Consider the following 23,866-nt stretch of genomic DNA (forward strand, 5'->3'; position numbering starts at 1 on the left):
AATTTTAATTCAGATAATGTTTAAACTCGTGGGACGCTGGTGACGCCCTCTAGGTGCGCACGGAAACGTGAGGCGGCAGGGAAGGGTTTTCCCGATGCCACCGCCGGGGACAGGCCATTGCCGATGCCGGGGCTGGAGCAGGAGGCGGTCGCTGGCCGGGCTTGAGGCTGGGCTGGGACAGCGCAGCGCTTCTCCTGCCGGGAAACCGAAATAGAAAGCGGCTCCGGGCCGGCCCGGTCCCCCGCCCTCGGAGGGGCGGGCGGTGCTACCTGCGCCCCTGCCCGCCCCCGGAGCTGCCGCGGCACCGGCGGAGCGGCGCGGGCTGCGGGCAGACGGGCGGCGCGGCCCTCCCGGAGCGCCGGGGTGAGCGGGGACGAGGCCGGCAGGGCAAGGGGAGCCCTGGCGGGATGGAGCGGAGCGGGACGGGAGCGGGACGGGACGGGACGGGACGGGACGGGGCTGCGCTGCCGGGTTCGGGCTCCCTCCCGGCTGCCCTCGGCCTCCCGAGCCGCGTCGTGTGCCTGGGGGAGCCGGCGGGGCTGCGGCACCTGCGCTGTCCCCGGGGGCTGCAGGGCAGGAAGGGGCTGGGGCTGGGCTCTGCTGCTGCTGCTGCTGCCAGCGCTGGGAGAGTCGCGGGTTTTCTTATTCCAAATGAATATGCGAATGTTGTTGAAATTGAAATTGTTCATATTTCTTGTTCCTTAACAGTAGAAGTTTCTTTTCAGAGGGATTGTGTTTTTCAAGTTCTGTCGATACGTTTTCTTAAAAGTAAATAAGGACTTTTTCATTTCCAGTGGGCAGTCACTTGTCACTTAGACCAGAAAATTATTCTCTAAAAGCAGCACAAGAGATCTTTATTATGAGTGTATGATTGTATTGAGCCAGTCTATGCAGTTAGTGTTTAACTTTTTTGGGGGAGACAAGGGGTGTTGAGGTTTTTTGTCTGTGTGGTCTTGGTTTTTGAATTTTATTTTTATTGTAGATTTTGTTCAGTTTTTTCCATCATTGACCTTTGGCACACAAAAAGTCTCACAGGGGCTCAGAAGTCTGGTATCCAGTTACTCTTATTTAATATGATGGATATAAGAGTGGTCTCTGGCAGCACACTTCCTAGGCAAAAGGGGTTGAAAAGCTACGCAGAGGATAGAGAAATAAACCTTTGACTTACAAATTACTCATGTGATGATGTTGAAATATTGGCAAAACTGGAGAAAGAGTCTTGTGCTTTAGCAACTGACTTAAGTGCTTGCATGCAGTTTTATTTTTCCACTGCAGGTAAACCCATTTTTTTAGCTGAGAATCTAAGTAAAGCATACTTAGTGATGTCATTTCTTCATTAATCTAGATTATATAGGATGATTTAGAATACTATATGAGTGCCCACCACTGATACTAGTACAGGATTTTAGAGATAAATAGGTGGAGTGAATTCCCCATTGGAAAATGGACCCTTTTTTTTTGTCTGTAGGGAAAATATAGTACTAAATTGCTGCATAATTTATAAAATCAGCTTTTATAGTCTAAACACTGCTTTTATTGTGTAAACAGTTAGTGATTAGAATTTGCTAGATATAAGGAAAAATAAAATCATTTAGGTTGGAAAAGATCTGTAAAATTATCAAGTCCAACCCAGCACTGTCAAGCCCACCACTAAACAGAGTCATGTCTACATATATGTATTTAAATCCCCCCTGGGATGCTGATTCCACCACTTCCCCGGGCAGCCTGTTCCAGGGTTTGACAACTCTTTCAGTGAAGAAATTTTTCCTAATATCCAACCTCTCCTAGCACAACTTGAAGCCATTTCCCCTTGTTCCTTCATTTGTTATTTGAGATAAGAGACCAGCTCCCACCTGACTACCTCTTCCTTTCAGGTAGTTGTAAAGGTGAAGGGTTTGAAGCTTTTCTCAAGCAGTAAAAGAACTGAGACTACGCAGGTTATAGTCACTTCTTCATGTTATTCAGAACTTTTTGAGTAATCATGAAACTGCCAAGAGTATTATTAGTATTGTGCTCCAGTTTGGGAACATTTTGAGGAATGAAGCAGAGCTGGCACTTCCAGAAAGCTACATTTGGTCTAATCTGTACAGATGCTTTGTGCATGAAAATGCTGTCAGAGGGTAAATTAGTTTAACTGTGGCACATATTTGTCTTTATCCACAAAAGACCACAGCATCTAGAGGCTCATGTTTTTCTTCAGAAAGTCCCTCAGGACTAGTTTGTAACTTTACCTGACTTTACACATGAGGTCTCTTGGTTCCTTTTATGACAGCACTGTTTCTTTTCATTTGAACCCCACTAATTCAGCATTAAAAAAACCCCAAAAAACAAAAACCAAAAAAACAAACCAGGCAAAAAAAAGAACCCTAAAAACCAACAAATCAGTGAATAGAAGTCTTGCTCTGGGGAAAAATAGAAATCTCATTTCTATTGAAAAATAACCACATTCAGGCTTTGTTAACAGCCTATAGCTTGGTCATGGAGCAAATTGAGGTGATAGGGGCTAGAAAACACCCTCAGCGTCTTTTCCTTTTTGTGATCTCTCTGAGCACCCAGGATACGAAGCCTGGGGCCTCCCCAATCAAGTAGTGCTAGTGACCACAAAGTTTCCAACCTGGCTGCCCTAGTGCTGGGGGTGTGGGTTGATCAGGGCTGGGTGAACTGGTGCAGAGGGCTGGTGAAAGTCACTGTGCCCATCTTGGGGAATGGGGGCTGGCAGAGCACTGCTCTGCCACCATCACTCTCAGGGTTTGGGTCTGAGTTTGTAAAGGAACAGGCAGTCCGTTTCCCTTTTCTGATGCTGCATCTGCTGTCCTGTCCTGCCTTTTGAATTCTCAAATTCACGTGGTCTGACTTCTTTGCCAACTCAGACACGTCATTTTACTTGGTTTTCTTCACATTAGAGCTGACGTAAATACTCTAACCCATGAGAAATATGTGCCACAAAGCTTCTACGTCCTTGTGGTGGGGGTAAGAAAGATAGTGATCATAATCAGAAACTGTACCTGGGTAAACACATTGCTCCATGGCCTCAGGGGACCGAGTCTGCTGCTTGTCCTTGAGATAAGGTTTTGTTTGATGTTTTTCATTTTTTCCTTTTTTTTTTCAAAGTGTCTTTTTGCCTAGTTGTTATCTTTTGCCCAAAATAGATGGTGCAGTGGATTACGAAAAAGGGAAGTGAGAGCTCTCTAAAGAAGGCATGCTGTAGTCAGTTCTGCTAAAGGAAAAGGAGGTCCTACTCTTTGCTTAAGCAAGCATGAGACAGAGAGGCTAAAACTCAGGACCTAACCATGGAAAAACTATTTTTCACTACTACTTGGAAATCTGGATGATACAGTAGCTTGATTCTTTCTTGAGTTGTCATTGTTTTCTGCAGAAAAATCCCCTGTTATCTCAGCCTTGTGATTACTAGCTCTTCTTTCCGTGAAGCAAATGATCTATATGAGTACAAACCAGTCCTTCTGCTTGAGCTGGTATGCAATGGCTTTATTTGTTTTGCTTTTTTTAATAGACTGCCACAGAACACTGTGAAATTATCATCAGTGGTAAATACGGGTTCAGAAAAACGTGATGACTTCAGGGATTCTATTGAGACGTTTTTAAATGGTTTTGAGTGATGTAATCAGGTTAAATACAAGGTAAGTGCTCTTGATATTTATGAGTTGGAAACTATTTGTGTCAGTATTTTAATGACTGACCATGCATACGTTTTAAACTTGAATATGCAACTCTCTGGAATAGAAAGGGACTTTTTGGGAAGTTGAACCCAGCTTGCTGTAAATCCATTCCAGCAAAATAGTTGCAATAGTAACCTAAAAAGTTATTGTTAGGATTAGTGGGAACAGAACAATTAGTGTTGGAAACCACTTCTAAAGCTCATTGCTTTTATGATAGCTCAGTTTCTGACTTTCTTCTGAAAGTCAGGGTGAAAATTTCAGTTCAAGTCTAGTTCTGACAAGTTAATTGCAAAAAAAATATGGATCTTGTATCTCAGGTGGTGACAGTTGTGCACTGTACAATGATACTAACAAGTGCCTATTACTAGTGGAATGACCTTCTTTGTGACCTTTCCTTCTTTCTGGATACATCACATAAATTGTCAATACAAACTTAGACATAACTAAATGAGAATGTTGATATCTCTCTTTGTCATTCTTTTCTAAACAATGAATTCCTTTGTTTGTATTGAGGGTGCTCCTTCATTTTTGCATATCTATCACAGTGGTGTATTCTTACTGAACCTGTTCCTCTTAGGGAAAGCTTTATCATAAAAAATTCTGGGAGTGAGTGACAGGGGAGGTTAACTAGTAACTTCTAAATAAATTTGGCTAGCAAATAGGTCTCTGTTTTGTCTTCACCCAGGATCCTAATTATGATTTTCTTCATAATACAAGTTATTAATATTAAATCTGTATAATGATGAGCTGCTGGTCACTTCTGATAACTCCTTTTCATTCTTACTTTGCCAAAATAAATTTAGGTGAAAAGTGTTTTCAAGTTTGTTTCTTTTTTTTCCAGGAGTGATTTTGCAAAGTGGACAGTAATGGAGTATATGAGCACGGGTAGTGATAGCAAAGAGGAGATTGACTTGTTGCTAGCTGATCTAAATATGTCTGAGGTGATAGCCATCATGGAAAACCATTATCCAGGTGAAGACATTGCAGTCTATGAGGACAGCTTAATTACCATGTGTGAAGAGGCAAATCAAAATGATGAACGTGCAGAATCATTACTGTTTTGTGAAGGGGAGGTCTCTTTGATGTCCTCTGTCAAATACGGGACTGTGGAAGACCTGCTTGCTTTTGCCAATCAGGTGTCTAACACTGCAAAGCAATTTAAAGGATGCAGACAACAGGAATCTGGAATCCTCTTGAATATGGTATGTACATCTGTTTTCCTTTTACTTGGCATTTCATAGACTGTAGGAATTAGAAGTTTTTAATGATTCTAAATAAAGGTCAGCTCCAGGTGCAACCCTGGGACTGGAAGGGGTCTCTGAGCGTATTAAGTCTAGCCCCTGCAGTCTCGGGCAGCTATGGAGCAAGGTCTGTTGTTCAGAAGGATCCACTCTGTTATCTCCTAGTATCCCTGGAGATCAGAAAACATTTCCCAGTGTTGAATACAAACTTGAGACAAGCAGTAAAAAAGCAAAATCTACAGCTCATTTTGTTCTTTCAGTACTTAAATGGGGCTTATAAAATCCATAACTTGTGCAAAAAAGAGGGAGAATGACTTTTTAGAAGTTTGTGTAGTGATTAGACAAGGAGGAATGATTTTAAACTAAAAGTGTAGAGATTTCTTTACTCTGAGGGTGGCAAGGCTCTGGAACAGACTGTTCAGAGAAATTGTGGATACCCCATCCCTGGAAGTGTTCAAGGCAAGGCTGGATGGGGCCCTGAGCAACCTGACCTCATGGGTGACATCTCTTCCCATAGTAGGGGAGTTACAGCTAGATGATCTTTAAGATCCCTTCCAACCAAAGCCTACCTATGATTCTATGGACTATGATGGTTTACAGGTCTGGGAGACAGTAAGTGTCTTCTAATGCCTTATATTCATGCAGTAAAATGTTCATTATGCAAACTCCCAAAAATAAAGATCTAGGATCTGACAATATAGTTCCTAAATTTACTCTATCTGCACAAAATGTCAATAGTAGTAATGTAAGGAGAAAAAGCACATACTATCAAGTGTGATTTTAAGAGTCAAAATATTATGTAATATCTCACACTGCTAAATTCAAGTACATAGATGTGTTGTTTTGAGATGTTATTTTTTTTCCCTAAAATTGTTTGTGTTCTACAAGCATTTAGATATTAGTGTCATTAAACTTTTGTTTAAGATCAGTTGCTCTGGAATCAATCAGTGTAGCAATGGAATTCTGTTCATGCATGTTAGTGTTGCTGCTGTATTTTCCTAAGATACTCTATATCTATTTTCTTAAATATCCTGCATATCATATATTTTATATGTGAACACTGGTTGCTTGAGGCTTACTGGTTACTTAGGTGCAAAATACCACAGGGTATTGCTTTATTCTGATTTGGAGGGAGCGTTGCAGTATTGCAAAACAATCACTTTTCAACTCTGTAACATTGAAATGACACTTAGTAATATTAAATGTTTCCTATGCCTAGGGTAGACACTGTTCTACATACTGTGGTTGTTTTGCTTGCATTGTTTCTACAGATGCATACAATTGGTATGAACCCAGTACTATTAGGTGCACGTGATCCCATTATGCAACTGAGGGTTGGAGGCAGGGTATTACCTGTACATGCATTTCAGCAGGGGCACTGCTCTGGAAATTCCTACAGCATTTTGGTTGGGGTCAGGAGTGTTTCTGATTGTCTGGTGATCCTCACTGGCTGCACCATGGCTGTCTTGAAGTGCACAAGCTGGATTTCTTCTAGTTAGAACTGAGCTGAAAGATGCGTTGCAGCCACAGACAAATGTTCACAGGGTCAGGCTAGGAACTAGTCCTAAAAGCCTCCTGAAAACATGAGTAGTGTGGTGGTTCTCACTGTCTTGCTCTCCAGATCAGCTCTGCTCGGCGTCTCTTCCTTTCCAGGATAAGGTGTAACCCATATGGATTAGTCTCAACCCTTTGAAGTGCAGAAGTAGGCAAGCAAGATGCTAGACATGTACAGATTGCCTTACCCTGGCTCTAATAATTAGAGGGAAGGCTTGTTCTCTCTATCCTAAGCAGAATACTTTTTATTGAAGGACAGCCCTCCATGCCCCCTTGGTCAAAGGTTAAGAACTTATCCTCCCCAGATTTAGGAACTTAGAAGAATTAATTTATTTCATGTAGCACAAATCACAAATGACAATTTTAGCAGTCAATAAGGTACTTTCCTTATTGAAAAGCATGCAGGTAGATTAAGAGTGAAAGATAATATGTTATACCTTAAATAGAAATCTAAAACAAATAATCTTCCTGATATGCTGTTATCTTAAAAAGAGCAGCTGAAGAGCTGAGTATTGGAGGCCGTGTGACAGACATGAAATGATAAATATCCTTGATGTGATTTTACATCTCTTCAAGAATCTTAATAAAGTAGCATTAAGGAGATTAATGATATTCCAGATACTGGCTGAAATAATTACAAGCATATTCATAGGAAATAATATTAATTTTGTAGCTGAGAGACTGAAGAAGCAGCATGAGAGATCAAGCAGTACTCACATGGCTGTAGTTGGGCGTTTGGACTCTCTCTGTCACGTGCAGAGGGAGGGAACTGTTTGGGAAACAGATTTAGAGCAAGATACTGACCTAGGTGCCCTGAATCCCCTCCTTGCCTAGCTGGTGATACACAAGATGCAAAGCTCCCAACATTACCCACCTAAAGGAGGCAATGTTACTCCCACTCTTCTTTTGTAAACTATGGTATAAAACTAGAGGAAAGTGGCTGGTAAAATCAAGGCAGACTTCTTTGACCTTTTACTAAGCAGCAGAAACTCCAGTACAAGATGGGAAATTAAACTCCTAGCAGTACATGTGATATTAGGAAATGCTGAAACTCTTGCTCACATTGTATAAGATAACCTATGAGTAACAGGTATGTGGCATAACAAGTTAACAGATTACAGGAAGGACAAACATGTGCAGGTAAATCTAATAACAAGAGGTGGGTAATTTCATTAACCCAGCTGCTGTTGTTGTTGTTTCAAGACAATTAATTGCAACTTACACTTCATAAGTTAGTCACTGGAGAGAAACGTGGATGCCTGGGCTGTGAATGAATGCCACGCCTCACATGCTGTTCCCATTTAGTGTTACTAAATAAAGACTGCTAAGCAGATCATGTGCATCATACACATAAGTGATATGGGGCTTTTCCCACTATATATATAAAATTAATTAGATTTGTAGTGGTTTTAACTTCACTGTGGTTTTTTGTTATTTATTTAACTTCCCAGATCACACCCAAGAACGGGCGCTATCAAATTGACTCAGATGTGCTCCTGTTTCCATGGAAGTTGACTTACAGGAATATTGGTTCTGACTTTATTCCTCGGGGAGCTTTTGGGAAAGTGTACTTAGCCCAAGACAGAGAAACCAAGAAACGAATGGCATGCAAATTGGTATGTTAGCTCAGTGGTTTTATCTCTGAGCAAATATTGTATAACATACTACTTATGGTCTATTTTTAAATATGTCTGCATCAAATTCCACTGTTGGCTGATGATCATCTTGGTTTTGTTGGCCTAAACAAGGTGGGGAAAATGTACACTTCTGTTAGCTTGTTTAAAAAGCTGCAAATGTTTCAGCATTTTGGAAATATCTAGAAGTGTGTGGAACTGGCACATAGCCTGTTGTGCAGAGTGGATTTTCTACTTGTCCTGCTGGTGTGAAATATCAGAGTGAGATCCTGTCCCTGCTGAAGGGGGTAACAAAACCCTGCTGCTGCAGAAGTTTTAGGCTCTTGTCCTTTAACTGAGGTGCTCAGACTTTAGTTTTCTTTACTCCAGTGCCATTAAAGTCCCTGAGAACTCAGTATGTGCAACTCTTACTGTGTTTTGGGCACTGACAGGGTTAAGGTTGTGAGATGCCTCAAAAGAACTGCTGAGCACTGTCCTACTTTTATGCAAGCCAACATTTTCTTTCAGCTGTGTCTTTTAACATACTATTTGGAATTGAGCAGTAAATATTCAGAGCCAGTAAAAGCTCAGCTGGGACACTGCTCTATATCCCCCCACTCATGAATAAGTACCTGTATTAATTCTGTGTGTCTAAGAGTTGGGCAGGCCAGCTGTGTGTCCTTCCCCTGCAGCCTGTGTGTCCATGTGGGGACAGATTGTTAGCTGCTCCTGCATAGCCCACAGCAGAATTAAAGCATCCTAATATTTCTGAAAATACAAACAGTATTTCTCCTTGAAATAAATGAGCCTCTTATTTGGTTCACAGACACAAGTCCAAGGGAAGAAAACTAAACAGAGCAGTAGTAGCTTTTCTGTGTGTAAGCAAACACTGCTTTTATTGTCTCAGCAATCTGCTGTCAGTACTTTATAAAGAAATATCGTGCTGCTGGCACTCCCTTCAAAGCAGCTTTCATTTCTTGTAAGCCATAAACCAGTGCTGATAAGGAGGTCAGCAATGGGCCTGAGCGCTGCAAGCACTGATCCACCTGTCAGGTGGGTGTGTAGTTCTGGTAGTGCAGATGAGTGCACAAAGCTAATGGAAAAAGCAGTGGGAATTTTATCTCCTTCACCAGGAAGTTTGCATAAAGCTTTTGCGTAATCACTGGATTTTGACGGGAATAACTCTTGCTACACTGCTTTTTCTGGAAGATTGCACTTTTTATTTGGGCATGATTCCAAAATGTCTCTCAACTTTTAACAGGATGTCTCTCAGCTGCAAAGGAAGAAAAGTCACAGGAGCAAAGTAAAGCTCAGTATTTTAACAAGTGGATACAGGTGCTATACTTCCTTCTTTTCTGTTAATCTATAGGATAATTAGGGCCCACATGGATAGCTTGTTTTTGTTATGGATAACTGTGGTTTTGTTCCAATGTCCTAGGTCCCAGTGGAGCAGTTCAAACCATCAGATGTTGAAATACAGGCATGTTTCCGTCATGAAAACATTGCTGAATTATACGGCGCTATTTTGTGGGATGAGACAATCCATCTCTTCATGGAAGCTGGAGAGGGAGGATCTGTCATGGAAAAGCTGGAGAGCTGTGGGCCTATGAGAGAGTTTGAAATAATTTGGGTGACAAAGCATATTCTGAAAGGACTTGACTTTCTCCACTCTAAGAGGATTATCCACCATGATATCAAACGTACGTCTGTGGGGTTCCTTGGGGTGCTTTCTGGTCCTGGCTGGGCTGAGGTCCTGGTAGAGTCCCTGGGACTGAGCTGGGGCACACAGCCTTACATCTCTGAGTGGGAGGGATGGATAATGCCTAACAAATGGCAAGGTCAGGTTCTGGAGGTGATAGTTACTGACACTATTTATTAATTCACTCCAGCAGAGAGGGTAATTAGAAAGTCATAGATCCTATGCCATTGATGAGGAACTCAATTTAAATAAAAACCTAAAGAGTGAAGTTATCAGTCTGTGTTCAGCTGGAAGTTTCCTGCTCTTAATATAAATTCATCCTGAATGTTTCCATGCTCACCTTCATCTTGCACCTTCTTTTAGGTTTTGCATTTCTACACTGCTGTTCCTCAGTTTGGGACACTTTAGAAGTAAATACATAATTTGTACTCTTCTTTTTCTTTCAACAAGTACAGCAAATTTTAATATATGTTTGCTTTTAAAAATCTCCGGATATTACATCTATAAATAATCAAACATATTGATATTAAGTCCAAATTAAAAACGCTGGTATTGAAATGATTTAAAATTCAATTTTAATGTGTTGCATTTAAATTAGTATTAAATGCTGTTTCTCCCAGTACCATCTTGGCCTGCAGATAGATGCATCTCTGTGAGTTTATTTAGCTAAACTTGTGGGTTTAAAGTAGAAATATTCTGACTGAAGCATTACAATAGTTCACAGAAGTGAACTATTAGGAATTGCTAAATTTTTATCTCAGTTTTGCATTTTTGGTTTTGGGTTTTTTTAATGTAGTATGGGTCAGTACTTTAGATGTAAGCCTTTGAGATTCTGACAGCTACAAAATTGCTTATTTTTTCCCTTTATTTTTCTTTCTCATTTGTAGTAAGAGTCTTTCCAATGGGTTTATTTTAATTGGCAGTAACAAAGACATTAATTAAACAATCTAAAAACCAAACCAGCCCAAAGCCTACTACATCTAGGTAGTGAATAGGAGAACCAGCCCACTGTGAATATGGTGGATATGAGTGTGCTTCACTTTTTCCAGCCTTTTCCTGTGTTGGTGGATCCAGGGCAGATGATGAGGCAGAGGTTGCCTGGGGCAGATGTGGTTGCCCAGGGGTGCCTGGGGTGAGCCCTGGCCATGCTCCTGCCTGTTTAGTGCCAGGGTGAGCTGGGTACACCAGGCCTGAGGTGGAGCCATGCCCACTGCCTGGCAAGGCAGCATCCATGCAGGGAGCAGTGTGTGTTTTCCCTCCCCAGGTGGAATGAATAGAAAAGACTCTTTCCCAAAACCTCTGATTTTTTCCTCACTCCATCTGCTGCTTTTGAGCTGCAATTGAGTCTGTTCTGCTGATACAGAAGGTGAGGATTTTACTGAGAGTAAAAAATGCCCTGAACAAGGAAGGGGAGGAAGACATTCTGGTTCTTGGGAGGTGTTCAGTGCTGCCTCTCCTTTTAACCCTTGGTTGGAGAGCAGTTAAACCATCAGGCTTTTTGGCTGGGGGAACTTCAGTCCAAAATCAGCTGCAGCTGGGGCTGGGTATGGTCCCAGGCAGTAAGCAGGTCCTGCTGCACTGTGGCAGTATGGCCCTTTGGATGATCTATTATGGGGTGTTTCGAATCCATATCTTCAAAGTTATCCCTAAAATGACGTATTTACGTAGTGTATAGTGCTGGTAAGGAGGCAGCTGTGTGAAGCATTGCTCCAGGAATCAGTACTACTGAAATCAAGTCTGCCCTCCCTCTGTGTGGTCACGGTAGGCACTATCAAGACAGAAAATGACCCACAGTTTCCTGTAAGGGAAATGTGTTTCTGTTGTGTAACTTGGAGACTTCATTTTACCACATCTTCTGAAACAGCAAACAAGAATTTCTCAAGGCTCACACTGAGCACTACATTCTTAAATATTTGATCAGAAATACAGCTGCAAACAAAGCCTCTGAGTACAAAGTTGTGCCTTAGGCAGAATTTTATGAAGGAAAGTAAGTTAAGCTCCTAGATACTGCTGCAGTTCTGAGGGAGTTTGAAATGCTCAGTCTTCTATTAATTTTACAGCCATTGTCTGTCCTCTGTTGTCATGCTGAGCTGCTCTCACGGACCAGTGCAGGTGACTGGTGTGGCTGCTGTGGAGGGGCTCTGGTTATTCTGTTTCTGTCTTCATTTAAATTGCTACTCTAGAAAAACCTCTTGGTGAGCAACAGTTGTCCTGTTTCTAGCCAGAGCTACACAGCATGATCTCTCTCTTGGAGACCCTTAAACATCTTCAGAGCACTGTGCTGTGGTGCCTACCAGTCTTCTGCCTTCCTCCTCTACCCTCAGCTATTTTCTCTCTTTGTCTTTTTTTAAATTTTAAGCTAAAAAAATGACAAAACATTGGCTCTTTTACATAAACTAGATCAGTTTGTTTTTTAAGATATGTTTTAAAATTGAACCAAATCATTACCAGACCTATTTTGGCTAGAGGGATATTGGCTGTAGAGAGTGGTTGTACTAATTTCTCTCCCTTTTCAGGCAGGCATCTGAATGAAACAGGGGTGTTGTAAAATAAATACCAAGCATGCCAGATGCTTAAATGATGTAATTTTTGGTTTTCTTTTAGCAAGCAACATTGTCTTTATGTCAACTAAGGCTGTTTTGGTGGATTTTGGCCTAAGTGTTCAAATGACTGAAGATATTTACTATCCCAAAGATCTTAGAGGAACAGAGGTAAGAAGCTGAAGGGACAAAAGCCCTTATATTGCATTAGTCCTATGGTTGTGGTGTTTAGGCTCAAATTTGAAGCTGGAGGGTTTACTATTAGTAAAATAGTTACTATAAAACCTATAAAAAACTTACTGATATTAATAGAGTCTCAATTATATTTTTATTTTCAACGTGCTGAATGAAATCCTTTGAAAGCCATGTCACTTTCTCTGCAGTTTCAATTGTTAGCAATTGTTCACTGAAGTCAAACAGTACTCTGAGGAGGGTTGTTTGCAGTGGTTCAGCTGCTGATCAGAGACACTTCAAACAGGAATTTGTTCTTTGCTCTAGCAAAGATTTCTTCTGAGATACTCACTATGGACTGGGGTGACCTGTTCCGCACCGTACTTGGATTCCTCCTCCTTCAAAACCACAGAACTTACAGATGTCTGGGTTTCATCTCTTAGCCCTTCTAAGCTCTGTTCCCCATCTACATGTAAGCTTTGGTTCTGCAGAGGTTGTGCATGGCAAGGTTCATGATTATCTGGTAAAATTGCTTAGACATTACAGTGATGGAGGTGGGGTCCTTTTAAATGGTCTCAGTGACTTTGAGATTCTGCACACTACTTAGGCTGCATTCCTGCAGAGGTGTTTCCAGGGTTGGAGTTTTAGCAAACAACCAAGCAGCAACAATTAGCTTGGATAGCTGCTGCAGATGTGGCGTTTGTGCTCTCTGTTGCTGGAGGAGATTGTTTACAGGAAATGCTTTAGCTGAGATGTTTGCACTTACCCTTTTAATAGTCTTCCACATGTGTAAAGAGGAAATCCCTGTGTAACTGACAAAAAGCATTTCACTTTTTAGAAGGGGAGGATAAATCAAGATTTCACAGAAGGTCAGGTTTGTTTGTTTATTTTTTTTCAAGATGCTTGAGAAAGCACTTGAATATTTGTTTTCACTGTCTTTCTTGTCAGGGTAGTTAAGAGCTTAAAATGCTTGCTGAACTGGAAGCAGTGTGCTTTCTGGCACTTCATGCATGAGCTTTGTGGGGTTTTTACTTTGGTTTGGGGCTTTTTGTTTGTTCAAGGGGGTTTTGTGTGCTGTTAATAAGAACAGTGGTGGGTATGAGTTGGTAGGGTATTTCCCAGTGATGGAGATGTGTGTAAACAGGACATTTCCATGATTGTGGAGCAGACTAGTGAGGATCCACTTCTGGGTCTTGAACGACAGGTCAAGGTTGTGTTAGTAAGAACAAGTGAAAAGTGAAAACATTTCAGTGTTTGCCAAGTGTTTTTCATTTAATAGGAGGAGAATTCCATGCACTTTACCACCTGCAGTCCTGTTCTCAGAGAGCTGATAATCCCCCCAGCCATGTTTGGTGTTTGCTGTCTCAGGGGAGCAGCAGTCCTGCTGCAGCATTGCAGCCAGAAATTAGGTTGGAACGACAGCACTGGGAAAGGAGATTTTCAGATACCAGTGAAAGACTTACAGCTAATGTTTCTAGTGCTTCTCTAGGTTTTTCTGTTCACAGTCTTCATTCTAGGCATCTTCCTCTCCACAGTGCCTAATCCTGTCACCCACAAATGCCCTCTGTAGTCTGGCTTTCTTGATGATTTTTTTTTTCAGAGATCTAACTCTGCAAAGTCCTCTTGAGTTTTGCACCCTGTATTATGCAGCCTTAAGAAGTGGTGCAGTTGTCCTGCTGTTCCTGCATGTAATTGTGCAACCTCTGGCTGGGGCTCTGTCACTGCCAAGCAGCATTGTGCCAGTGGGCTGGCTGGTTTCTCTTACATCTGCTATTGGCAGGGACTTGTGTCCTTGAGGGAAGTGGCAGGTGGAGTAACCTTTGTCCTGTGCATGTTCTCTGGGAGTTAGGATTTCTATTCACTTCTATAGCATAGGAAGTCTGAATGTAGAGAATCTTCTTTGGGTTTATAAAAAAATGAGTAGTTACAATTCTGGGCAATGGGATTGAAAGATAGTTAAATTTTGTTTAGATGGTGTAGTGTGAAAAAAAATGGTGTTCCTGCTTTTGTGTACAAGTCATGCAGAACATTAAACTGTGGTTGTTATGAAACTTCTCTGCAGGAAATACTTTTCCTAGGCAGTTGCTACACTTTCTGTTATGCTTCTGTCACTTTGTTAAAATATGTAAGCTTCACTTATAACCATTTGAGGGTAAAAAGTTGTCTGCTAAAGTTTATTGAGTGTGGAAGGTATGATTCATTTTCAGGAATGCTAAACTAAAACTAGTGCAGCATGAAGAAAGGACTAGTTTTTAGCTAGACTGTGACTGGTCTGACTGGCAGGCAAGTGCCAGCCCACCAGTCAGAAGGAATGAGAATGGGAAATTATTAATGGCTTGAGCTGTCTGCTTTGGTGACAGCAGACTTAAGACCAGTCTGAAATCAGAGTTTTGGAGCTCATTTTTGATTTTTGTCATTGTGCAGTCAAGGTGCATCTTGACCATTTTCTCACCTTAACTGCAGACAGGATCTTGTACCAGCATTCTTTTTTGAAGGCAGCTGCTTCTTGCTTATGTAGATTTCACTCAAGTTGCACTGTATTTGCCAAAGGCTTCTTTTTACAAAATAAGAATTTCTGTTCTTTTCTCCTTATGAGACTTAAAGGTGAAGGGTGCAGATGCACTGATTGTCTCGTAGCCCTGAGAAAAGCAATGGATAAGTCAGTAGCAGCTGCAGACACTTGCTGAGGCTTTGCACACACTTCCAATCACAAGTTCTATTTGCAGATAGGGAATGTAATTTACTGGGAATTTTTCCTTGGATTTTGGTGAGCCCTACAGCCGTTCTCAATCTGTGGTAATAAGCAGTCAAACCATGTGGTGATGACTTAACTTCCTGCCCTTGTGTCAGTTAATGGCTTTTAATGTGATTCTTTGTGTCAGGATGACTTGAACTAATTAAAGTTTGTTTGAATCCTTTAGAGGGAAATTGGGTGAGGGAAAAGTAGGAACCAGAAGCAAATGTGGTATCTTGCTAACCCAGTGTGCTGTGGGCTGTGCCCATGTGGTGTTGAAACCTGCTCCCCTGGCCAGTGGCAGAGCTGTGCAGGGTGTGCCTCCTGCATCCTGCCTGTCTGGTTCTCCTCCAGCTGCACTCTGAGCTGCCTGTTGCTGGCAGGAGCTTCCAAGATCCTTCTTTAGACTCTTGCCAAATTCAAATGTTCAGTGAAATGTTTGGATGGAAACTATTTCAGTTTCCATCAAGAAAGATTAGAATTTTTTGTTTGGGAAAAGGTTAGAAGAGGGATTCTTGTCTTCATAGCTGCTCTGGGGGTAATCTGGTGCAAAGAGCACCTAACTTTTAATTTATGCATTGCCTAGACCTGGCTTGTTCCTCATCATCCCATGTCTCAGGATAATGCTCCATCATGCAGGTTAGTGGATAAGAAGGAGGAGTAAAGAAGACAGGAAGGTATATATCTGTCAGTTCTGCTCAGAAGGGTTGTGTAGTATTCTGTGTAACAGGGATCTGAGGGGAGGACTCCTACCCCCATCTGGGTGGCTCTCAGTACAGTTCATCCTCTCTCTTTAGCTCATGCCCAGCCATTGTTCGAGCAGGATGGAGCAGTCCAGCAGTGCCCCACAAAACAAACTGGCAATTCAGGCACATCCTTTTGCTGTGGAGGGATGAGGCTTCTGCTACTCATCTGAACAAAGCAGAGCCATGGCTTGAACCTCAGCCTCTCACAGCTCAGCTAAGGCCCATTGCCACTGACCTATGGCCTGTCTGAGGAGGGCAAACCTGAAATATGAGTTTGTCCAGGTGCTGTCTCTTTGGCTGTACTCATATACAGAGCAGAACAATCTTATTTCCTAAATGATGCTTGCAGGTTCACTACTATGCATCCCTTCAGAGTGGGGTTTCCAGGATCACAAAATGCCATTGAGTCATCTTTGGTTGTTGTTTTCCCCTGTTGAGTAATCTTTTTTTTTAACTATTTTTCACAGATTTACATGAGCCCTGAAGTTATCCTTTGCAGAGGCCACACAACAAAAGCAGACATCTACAGCATGGGAGCTACTATTATTCATATGCAAACGGGCATCCCACCCTGGGTGAACAGATACCCTCGTTCTGCATACCCCTCCTACCTCTACATTGTGAGTGTCCTTAGCAGAGCCAGCTCAGTATCAGCTGCAGGGTTTCCTGTACTCTTGTTGAGAAAGCTCCAGTTGTATAAGAACTATCAAAATATTTGTCAGAGAGATGATATCATCCTTTTTGCTTCGGGGGTGGGAGGGAGGGAGAGAAGTGGGTTTTGATCTCTTAGGGGAAGACAGAGACTGAGCTGGAGTTGTCTCTGTGATTTGTGTTTCAATTTACAGGCCTTGGGTTTACTGGAAGGACAGGGTTAGATCAGTGTGAGACTTGATTGAAACAAGCCCATCTGACTTCTACTTGTCTGTTTTCCTTAGAAGTTGCAGATAAAAACTGGAGCCTGGCAGATTTAATTCTCTGACTCTTCCAGTATGGTATAGAAATCTGGTGAATTTGCCTTGCACTGGATTTTAGGCTTACTTGAAGTTTCTTTGAGTTTTTAAATTTATTATAAAATCTGATTTTTAACAAGTGCATGTTGTGTAGTTGCATGTTCTGTTCTAGTTGATCAGCCCTACTTAGGGAGGTGATGAGTCCTAACTGGGGAATTCCCAGACCACTCATGTGGTTATCCATTACTTCCTCTTTCACTGTTTTTGGAATAACTGTTTCCATGGTCTTTTTTCATTCCAACAGATACACAAGCAAGCTCCTCCCTTAGAGGATATTGCTGAGGACTGCAGCACTTCCATGAGAGAGTTGCTAGAAGCAGCTCTGGACAGGAACCCCAATCACAGGCTGTCTGCAGCAGACCTACTGAAGCACGAGGCCCTGCACCCACCCCCGGAGGAGCAGCCGCGGTGCCAGAGCCTGGACTCGGCGCTGTTTGAAAGGAAAAGGCTGCTGGCCAGGAAGGATCTGCAGCTGCCAGAAAATATCACAGGTAACGGGATCACCTGCCTTGGACTTTGTAGACTTTACTTTGTGTCAAATCTTGATTTGAGTGAGTGGTAAGGAACCAACGAAACTCGCAGCACATCTGGAAAGTGACCAGTGAAAATCCCAATCAGATGAGATCAGAGCCCGAGGTCATGAAGTGATCTGTAAAATTCCCATTGACCAGTGGGGAGGAACCTAGCCTGACTTCTGTGAGCTCCTGAAGGATTGGTTCTTGGAAAAGCCATGGCAATCACTCAGGGCACTTCATGAAGTATAGATTGCTGTCCCAAATGGACTCAATTTGCCACTGTACTAGAGAGGTTTTATAGACGCTCTTGATTTGTAAATAACGACAAAGTCCAACAACCACCAGCAAATCCAACACTTTTTGCCTTTTTAAGGAAAAACACACACACAAAACCATAACTAATGTTACTGAGTGTCAGCAGTACAAGCCTTTTGTTTTAAAACTAAAAATGACTGTGGGATAGAATGCTGTTGCCCTTGTGCATTAGCCAGTGCTTAATGAAGGATAATACACAAACTAGGTAGGAAACAGCCCTTTCAAGGCCAAGCGAGATTTAGTGCCAACAACCTGCCAACAGGCTTCAAAATGCTTTTCTTCTACTTACTTAATACATTAGGAGGGTTCTGACAAAAGGCATTGAAAGACTCTTCCCAGACAAGTGGTTCATATAATTAGAATAAATATTTCAAAAGATATCTGTGCAAAGTTTTGGGTACTGTAATGCATAATTTTTGCAAGAAATTCACTGAAAAAATCAGTCACAGTTTCTGAATTTAGAATGGCATTGTACCTTCTGGATTTTGCCTTGGGCTTGCATAATCCTTTGACCAGCTCAGACCATCTGAATCAGTTTTTTTGAAAATGAAGAGAATGCTGGACCATTAAACTTTGACTTTATTATAGGTGCTTGAGTTTCCAAGACACTCATTATACAAGTATTCAGGGGAATTCTGCCATTGCAAACCCAATCTGTCTTTTCAGACATTGATTTAAAAGGAATAAAAAATCTGAAACAGATGGTCCTGTATTTGTTCTCTATGGTCAAGCCCAGACAAAGATGATGTCCCGTGTTTAGCTGAAAATTCTGAGGAAGCAGAATTCTCAGATGGCAGAACTTTATCAGGTTTTTTATTGCACCAAACTCTCCTTTAGCACTATAGCTCAGAGGATGAAAAAGCTCTGCCTAACTGTCCCAGCTGATGGAGACTTTTTTTTAAGTAGTCAAACACACTTGCTGTTTGCAGTTGCAAACTGCTTCCCTTTCTTTGTCCTAGAGCTGTGGGTTGGTTTGTTAGATATTATTTCCTTTGAGGTTTGACTTATGTTGTACTGAAAAATTTTCTAAACCACAGATTGATAAGATCAAATAGGCAAAATATTCCATTAATACTGACAAATATGAAAATGAACTGACACAGCTATTTGTGCAGTAATTACATGGTTTCTTTGTTTTCTTTTTAGATTCCTCATTGTGTAATGGGAGCATGGAAGAGTCAGACCTGCTAAAGAGACAAAGATCTCTCTACATAGACCTAGGAGCTCTAGCTGGTTACTTCAATATTGTTAGGGGACCACCAGCCTTAGAATATGACTGACTCAGTAACGTTTTATGTTGATGAGTCAGAAATGGACCTCTACCTCTTAAAACTTGATTTTAAGACTTGATTTTCCAATTTGTACATAAAACTATTGCCATTATAGGCTGTCAAATGTGAATAGTGTTTAATTGCACAGATGATAAAGCTAAACCCTTAGGGGGTCTGATAAGCTGATCCCAAGCAGTGATGTTTGTGTGTCTGCTGGTTGACCAACAAGAAGATGTCAAAAAGAACACTGCTGCTGGGAATGTCTTAATCCAGGATATCTTCCTGTGCTGGGCCTTGCACTTTTATAAAACTTGTATTATATGCTTGCAAATAATGTCAGGAAAAAATATAATATAATTTAGCATGTGGGTTGTAAGATTCAGTCTCTCTGAGCTGTCTTTAGAAAAAACATTCCTGCCACCCCCCACCCCCCCCCCAAAAAAAAAAAGGAAAAAAGAAGTCCTTGTTTTGACCAGTTAATACTGGTTCAGTCTTTTTCTGTCTTTAAGACGTGGTCATTCTTGGTCTTTAAGATTTGGTCAGCCTCTAGCCATTCTTAATGAAAATTAAGAATGTCTGTGGAGTCAGATTATCACTTGTTTGCAGATGTGTTTTAACTTTGCATCTTCCTGGGGCAGTGGGAGCTAAGAAGGAGGCTGTCCCCTTCTCTGTGGGTCAAGGGAATCTTTCAATGGCAGTGTCAGTCACATTTGGGATTTGCACAATAAGTTGGCCCTGGCAAAGTATGACAGTGACTTCCTTACTATGTTACAACTACTGCAAGGGTATCTATGATAGTTTTAAAGGGTAGATCAAATGTTAATGCTCTATTGATAACAGTGGGCAGGCTCCAAACTCTTGCTTTTTAATACTTTAAAATTGTACACGTGTATAATTGCTCTGAGTGCTATGGTTTGGAAAGCGTGTCATTAGTGACAAGCAGTGTTTATGTTCCTATGGAAATGGAATTATATTGTTCTTGCTGTGCCTCATACATTTGAAACATGATGTTTTGGATGATAGTAAAACTATGTAAACTGCATAGTTCTGTACATCCCATGGGATGAGAACGTAAACTTTTATAAAACTCTTTCTGATGCTTAGGATGACTCTTTATAAGCATTTGTGTTAAATGGCATACTGTGTATGTTGTACACTGAATCTTTTCTGAAGCACAGTCTCTTTTTCATGTCTGTTATTTAATGCTGCTCCTCTCTAACACGTGGTCTTAAACACATGATTTCTAGTTTGATACTGATATGGTCAAGTGAATAAATCCAGCTCAGTGCCTTAAGACGTGTCCATTCTTCCTTCATCCTCAAGCACAGCATGGGGCTGCAGCTGCATTTGGGCCAAGACCCCTACTATGGCCCAGGTACACTTCAGGCATCACCCCACTTGTTGGGAAGTAGGGTGAGGGTGATTCCTGATGGATTTTGGACTCTGGTAATAGATGGTAAGTATTTCTGGCAGAATCTCCTTCTCACACCCCAGCATTGCTTATGGACTGCCTGGATGATACACAGTAGTTGTGTACAACATGGAGCACTTCAGTCCTGATGTTAATTGCTGCCAAAAATGCTGTTGGGAATAACCCACTTGCTCTAATGCTTAGTGCAAAATCTCTAGATAACAAGTTGCTTGGAGAAGAGCTGTGTGAGGGAGCCCTCTTAGTATTTATACTGACTGTAGTGATCAGGATATTCAGGGATCAGACTTCCAGTGTGGCTGACTTAAAGAAAACATGACCTAATGGTTTGGATGATCACCTTTGGTTTCAGAGACCTGTGTTCAATTTTATGCTCTTTTACTGATAGCTTTTGATCTTTAAGGAGATTTATAGAATTAGTAGGAAGCAGCTTTTCACATAACTAGAGGTGGGTTTATAATCTCTCCCCCAGTTTCCCTTCGATAAAATTAAGGTTTTTATTCTCACCAGACAATGGCTAGGGGTTATGCAAGTGCTTATCAAATGCCTGTATACTTCAACAATGAGATCATGTCAAAATTGCAGCCTGCTAGGGGTCTTTTACCTTTGCTTTAAAAAAAGTTACACTGACTTTTCTTCTTTTTTTTTTTTTTTTTTTGTAATGCCATTCTCCTTTCCCCCACCCAGTTAAATGTTTCAGCATGGAAATCTGCATATGGAGACACTATTTAATGTAGGCTCACTATTTCATATTTGGGTTTAGTTATGGCTGTTATATATCTTCTTACTAAGAAAGTAGTAAGTGACCAGGATACCCAAAATAATTACAGTGTATGGACTGCCAGACATAAGTAATAAGGTTTGGCTGGGTGAACCAATAGCTCTTTATAAGTACATCCACATGGCTGAACAGTGCGAGGGCTTCAGGATAATTATCACTTCAGAGGACTGGTACACAACCAACAAGCAGCTGTTCAGGTATGCTGAACACCAAGCATTGCTTCCAGCTCTGTCAGCTTTCTAATTGCTGGAGACTATTTCTCAGGTGAGCCTTAGGCTGCAGCATAGCAGGAATTTCTCTCTGGAGCAATACATCACATCCCAAACATCCCACATCCCTCAAGCATATCCCACAGTAGTGATCCCTGCGTTGTGTAGGTCCACTTGTTTACACCAGCACCTGGGGAATGAGGTCAGGGAAGTGAACTGGGTTAGAAATATCCTGGGAGGGGGAAGATTACTCCTCTAATCTGGTTGCCTGAGCAGCTGTGTACTCCCAGCAACGGAGGCTGGAGGTGAGGGGGAGGGAATGAAAATGGATGGTGGGAAAACCCTGTGCTAGTAGCACAAGTCCCAGGGTTTGGCTGGTCAGTGCTGAGCCATGGGATTTTGCAAAGGGTTTGCCTCTGTTTTTGTTGATTTTGGGTGTGTAGTTTCATTTTCTCTTGAGGGAATACTGAGACTCATGCTAAACTGCAAAGGAAAACACAAGTGCAAGGGGAAGCCCACTGCTCAAAATAACTGATTGTGCTGGTTTTGGCTGGGGTAGAGATAATTTTCTTCACAGTAACCAGCTCAGGGCTGTTTCAGCATTGTGCTGGGAACTGTGTTGATAACAAGGGATGTTTCTGTTGTTGCTGAGTGGGGCTCACAGTGTCAAGGCCTTTTCTGCTTCTCTCAGTGTTGTGCCAGGGAGGAGGCTGGGGGTGCAGCAGGAGCTGGGAGGGGACACAGCTGGGACATCCCTCCTGCCCCAAGGGATATTCCAGGCCATACAATGTCATGCTCAGTGGATAAAGCTGGGGGAAGGAGGGGAAACATTCTGTGAGATGGTGTTTGTCTTCCCAAGTCACCATAATGTATACAGGGGAGCTCTGTTGTCCTGGAGATGGCTGAACACCTTTCAGCCCATGGAAAGTGGTAAATTAATTCCTCGTTTTTCTTTGCTCATGTGCGCAGCATTTGTTTTACCCTTTGGACTGTGTTTATCTAATCCTTGAGTTTTCTCACTTGTACCATTTCAGTTCTCTTCCTCATCCTACCAGAAGGGAGTGAGTGAGTGGCTGTGCAGGATTTGGTTGCCTGCTGAGGGTAAATCACAACAGCGATGAAATTAGGGAGCCAAATGTGCCTTTTATTCTCCTGGGCTTAGCAGGTTTCTTATCTCAGCTGTGACCCTGGGACTGAGATCACTGTGATGCTCCTCAGCAAGGCTTCCTGATGTTTGGAAGTTTGACAGAAGCTGCAGGAGCAGTACAGAGCAGTTTGCCAGCACTCCCTGTGTGCAGAGCTGATGGGAATGGGGAAGGAGGCCCCTGGCCAAGGATTAGTCCCTTTGGGGACTAATGGGGAAAACAGTGCTCAGTTTTCCAAGCTGGGACCTTGGGGAAAACAGTGCATTGCTCTGGCTAATTGGCAGAAGCAAAGAAGCAGCTGGGGAAGAGTCACTGGTGGTGTGACCCTGCCACAGCTGGGAAGGCCAGATTGGCTGTCTGGAAAGGACTGGGATGGAGGGAGATGCCTGGTGCTGTGCATGCCCAAAACTGGGAATATTGGCATGGCTGGGAATAGCTTCCCTTGGGGCTGTACTAGCAGCTTCCAAGACAGGCTCAGACACCATGAAGGCTTTCTTTGCTTCCTATGCTTTGCTTTGCATCCCATGCCCAGGGTCTTTGCAAATTCCCAACACAAGGGCACCAAATCACTGTTTGGAGCCCAAGCAGCCTTTTCTTTTCTTACAGGAAGGGCCCAGCAACATCCATTTCTAAAACTGTTACCATCCAAAGGCAAGGTGAAAACAAGTCTTTATAAATTGTGTGCTGACCGAAATCAGCAACACCCAAAAAAAATTCCAGCCAGACTTTGGGAGTGGCTGGTTCCAGTGCCATGGGTACACCCATGCTGCTTCAGGCTGGTCACCAGACACAGCCATACTGACAGATACTGGGGCGTGGTGACTCACCAGGAAGGAGGTGAGCTGCTGTGACAGCTTTGCTCACCTGCACCCACAGCTCCTGGCAAGGCAGCAGCACGTGGCACCTGAGCACGGAGGCAGCATGGCCACAGGGGCAGCCTGGCCACAGGGGCAGCCTGAGCCTGTCCAGGGGCAGGTGGGTTGGTCCAGAGAGGGGCTGTGAGGGGGAGGATGCTCCCAGAGGGAGGTGTGCGAGAGAACATGGCTGTATCTGATCCTCATCAAAGCCACATGCAATGGCAGCCTCAGATCTGGTCTCGAGTGTGAACCCTGTTCCAGTAGGAGCCATTGTCAGAGGAGGGATGCTACCATGGTGTGCATGCACAGAGACCAGGCCTTACTTGCAGGCTGTGGCATTAAGCATAGCTTTGTCACTA

General features: G+C 42.5%; 1 protein-coding gene across 1 annotated transcript; it reads left to right on the top strand.

Annotated features, from left to right (window-relative positions):
* The first annotated feature begins 329 nt into the window (after window positions 1-329).
* MAP3K8 (mitogen-activated protein kinase kinase kinase 8) lies at window positions 330-20,361 on the top strand. Its single transcript, XM_036406584.2, has 9 exons — window positions 330-363; window positions 3,512-3,638; window positions 4,519-4,879; window positions 7,924-8,088; window positions 9,524-9,785; window positions 12,389-12,495; window positions 16,443-16,595; window positions 17,230-17,476; window positions 18,962-20,361. The coding sequence occupies exons 2-9, from the start codon at window positions 3,604-3,606 to the stop codon at window positions 19,093-19,095; spliced, it is 1,464 nt and encodes a 487-aa protein (XP_036262477.1). The 5' UTR covers window positions 330-363; window positions 3,512-3,603; the 3' UTR covers window positions 19,096-20,361.
* Window positions 20,362-23,866: the final 3,505 nt, after the last annotated feature.

This window comes from Molothrus ater, chromosome 1 (genome assembly GCF_012460135.2).
Source record: "Molothrus ater isolate BHLD 08-10-18 breed brown headed cowbird chromosome 1, BPBGC_Mater_1.1, whole genome shotgun sequence".
In the NCBI taxonomy this organism is placed as follows: Eukaryota; Metazoa; Chordata; class Aves; order Passeriformes; family Icteridae; genus Molothrus; species Molothrus ater.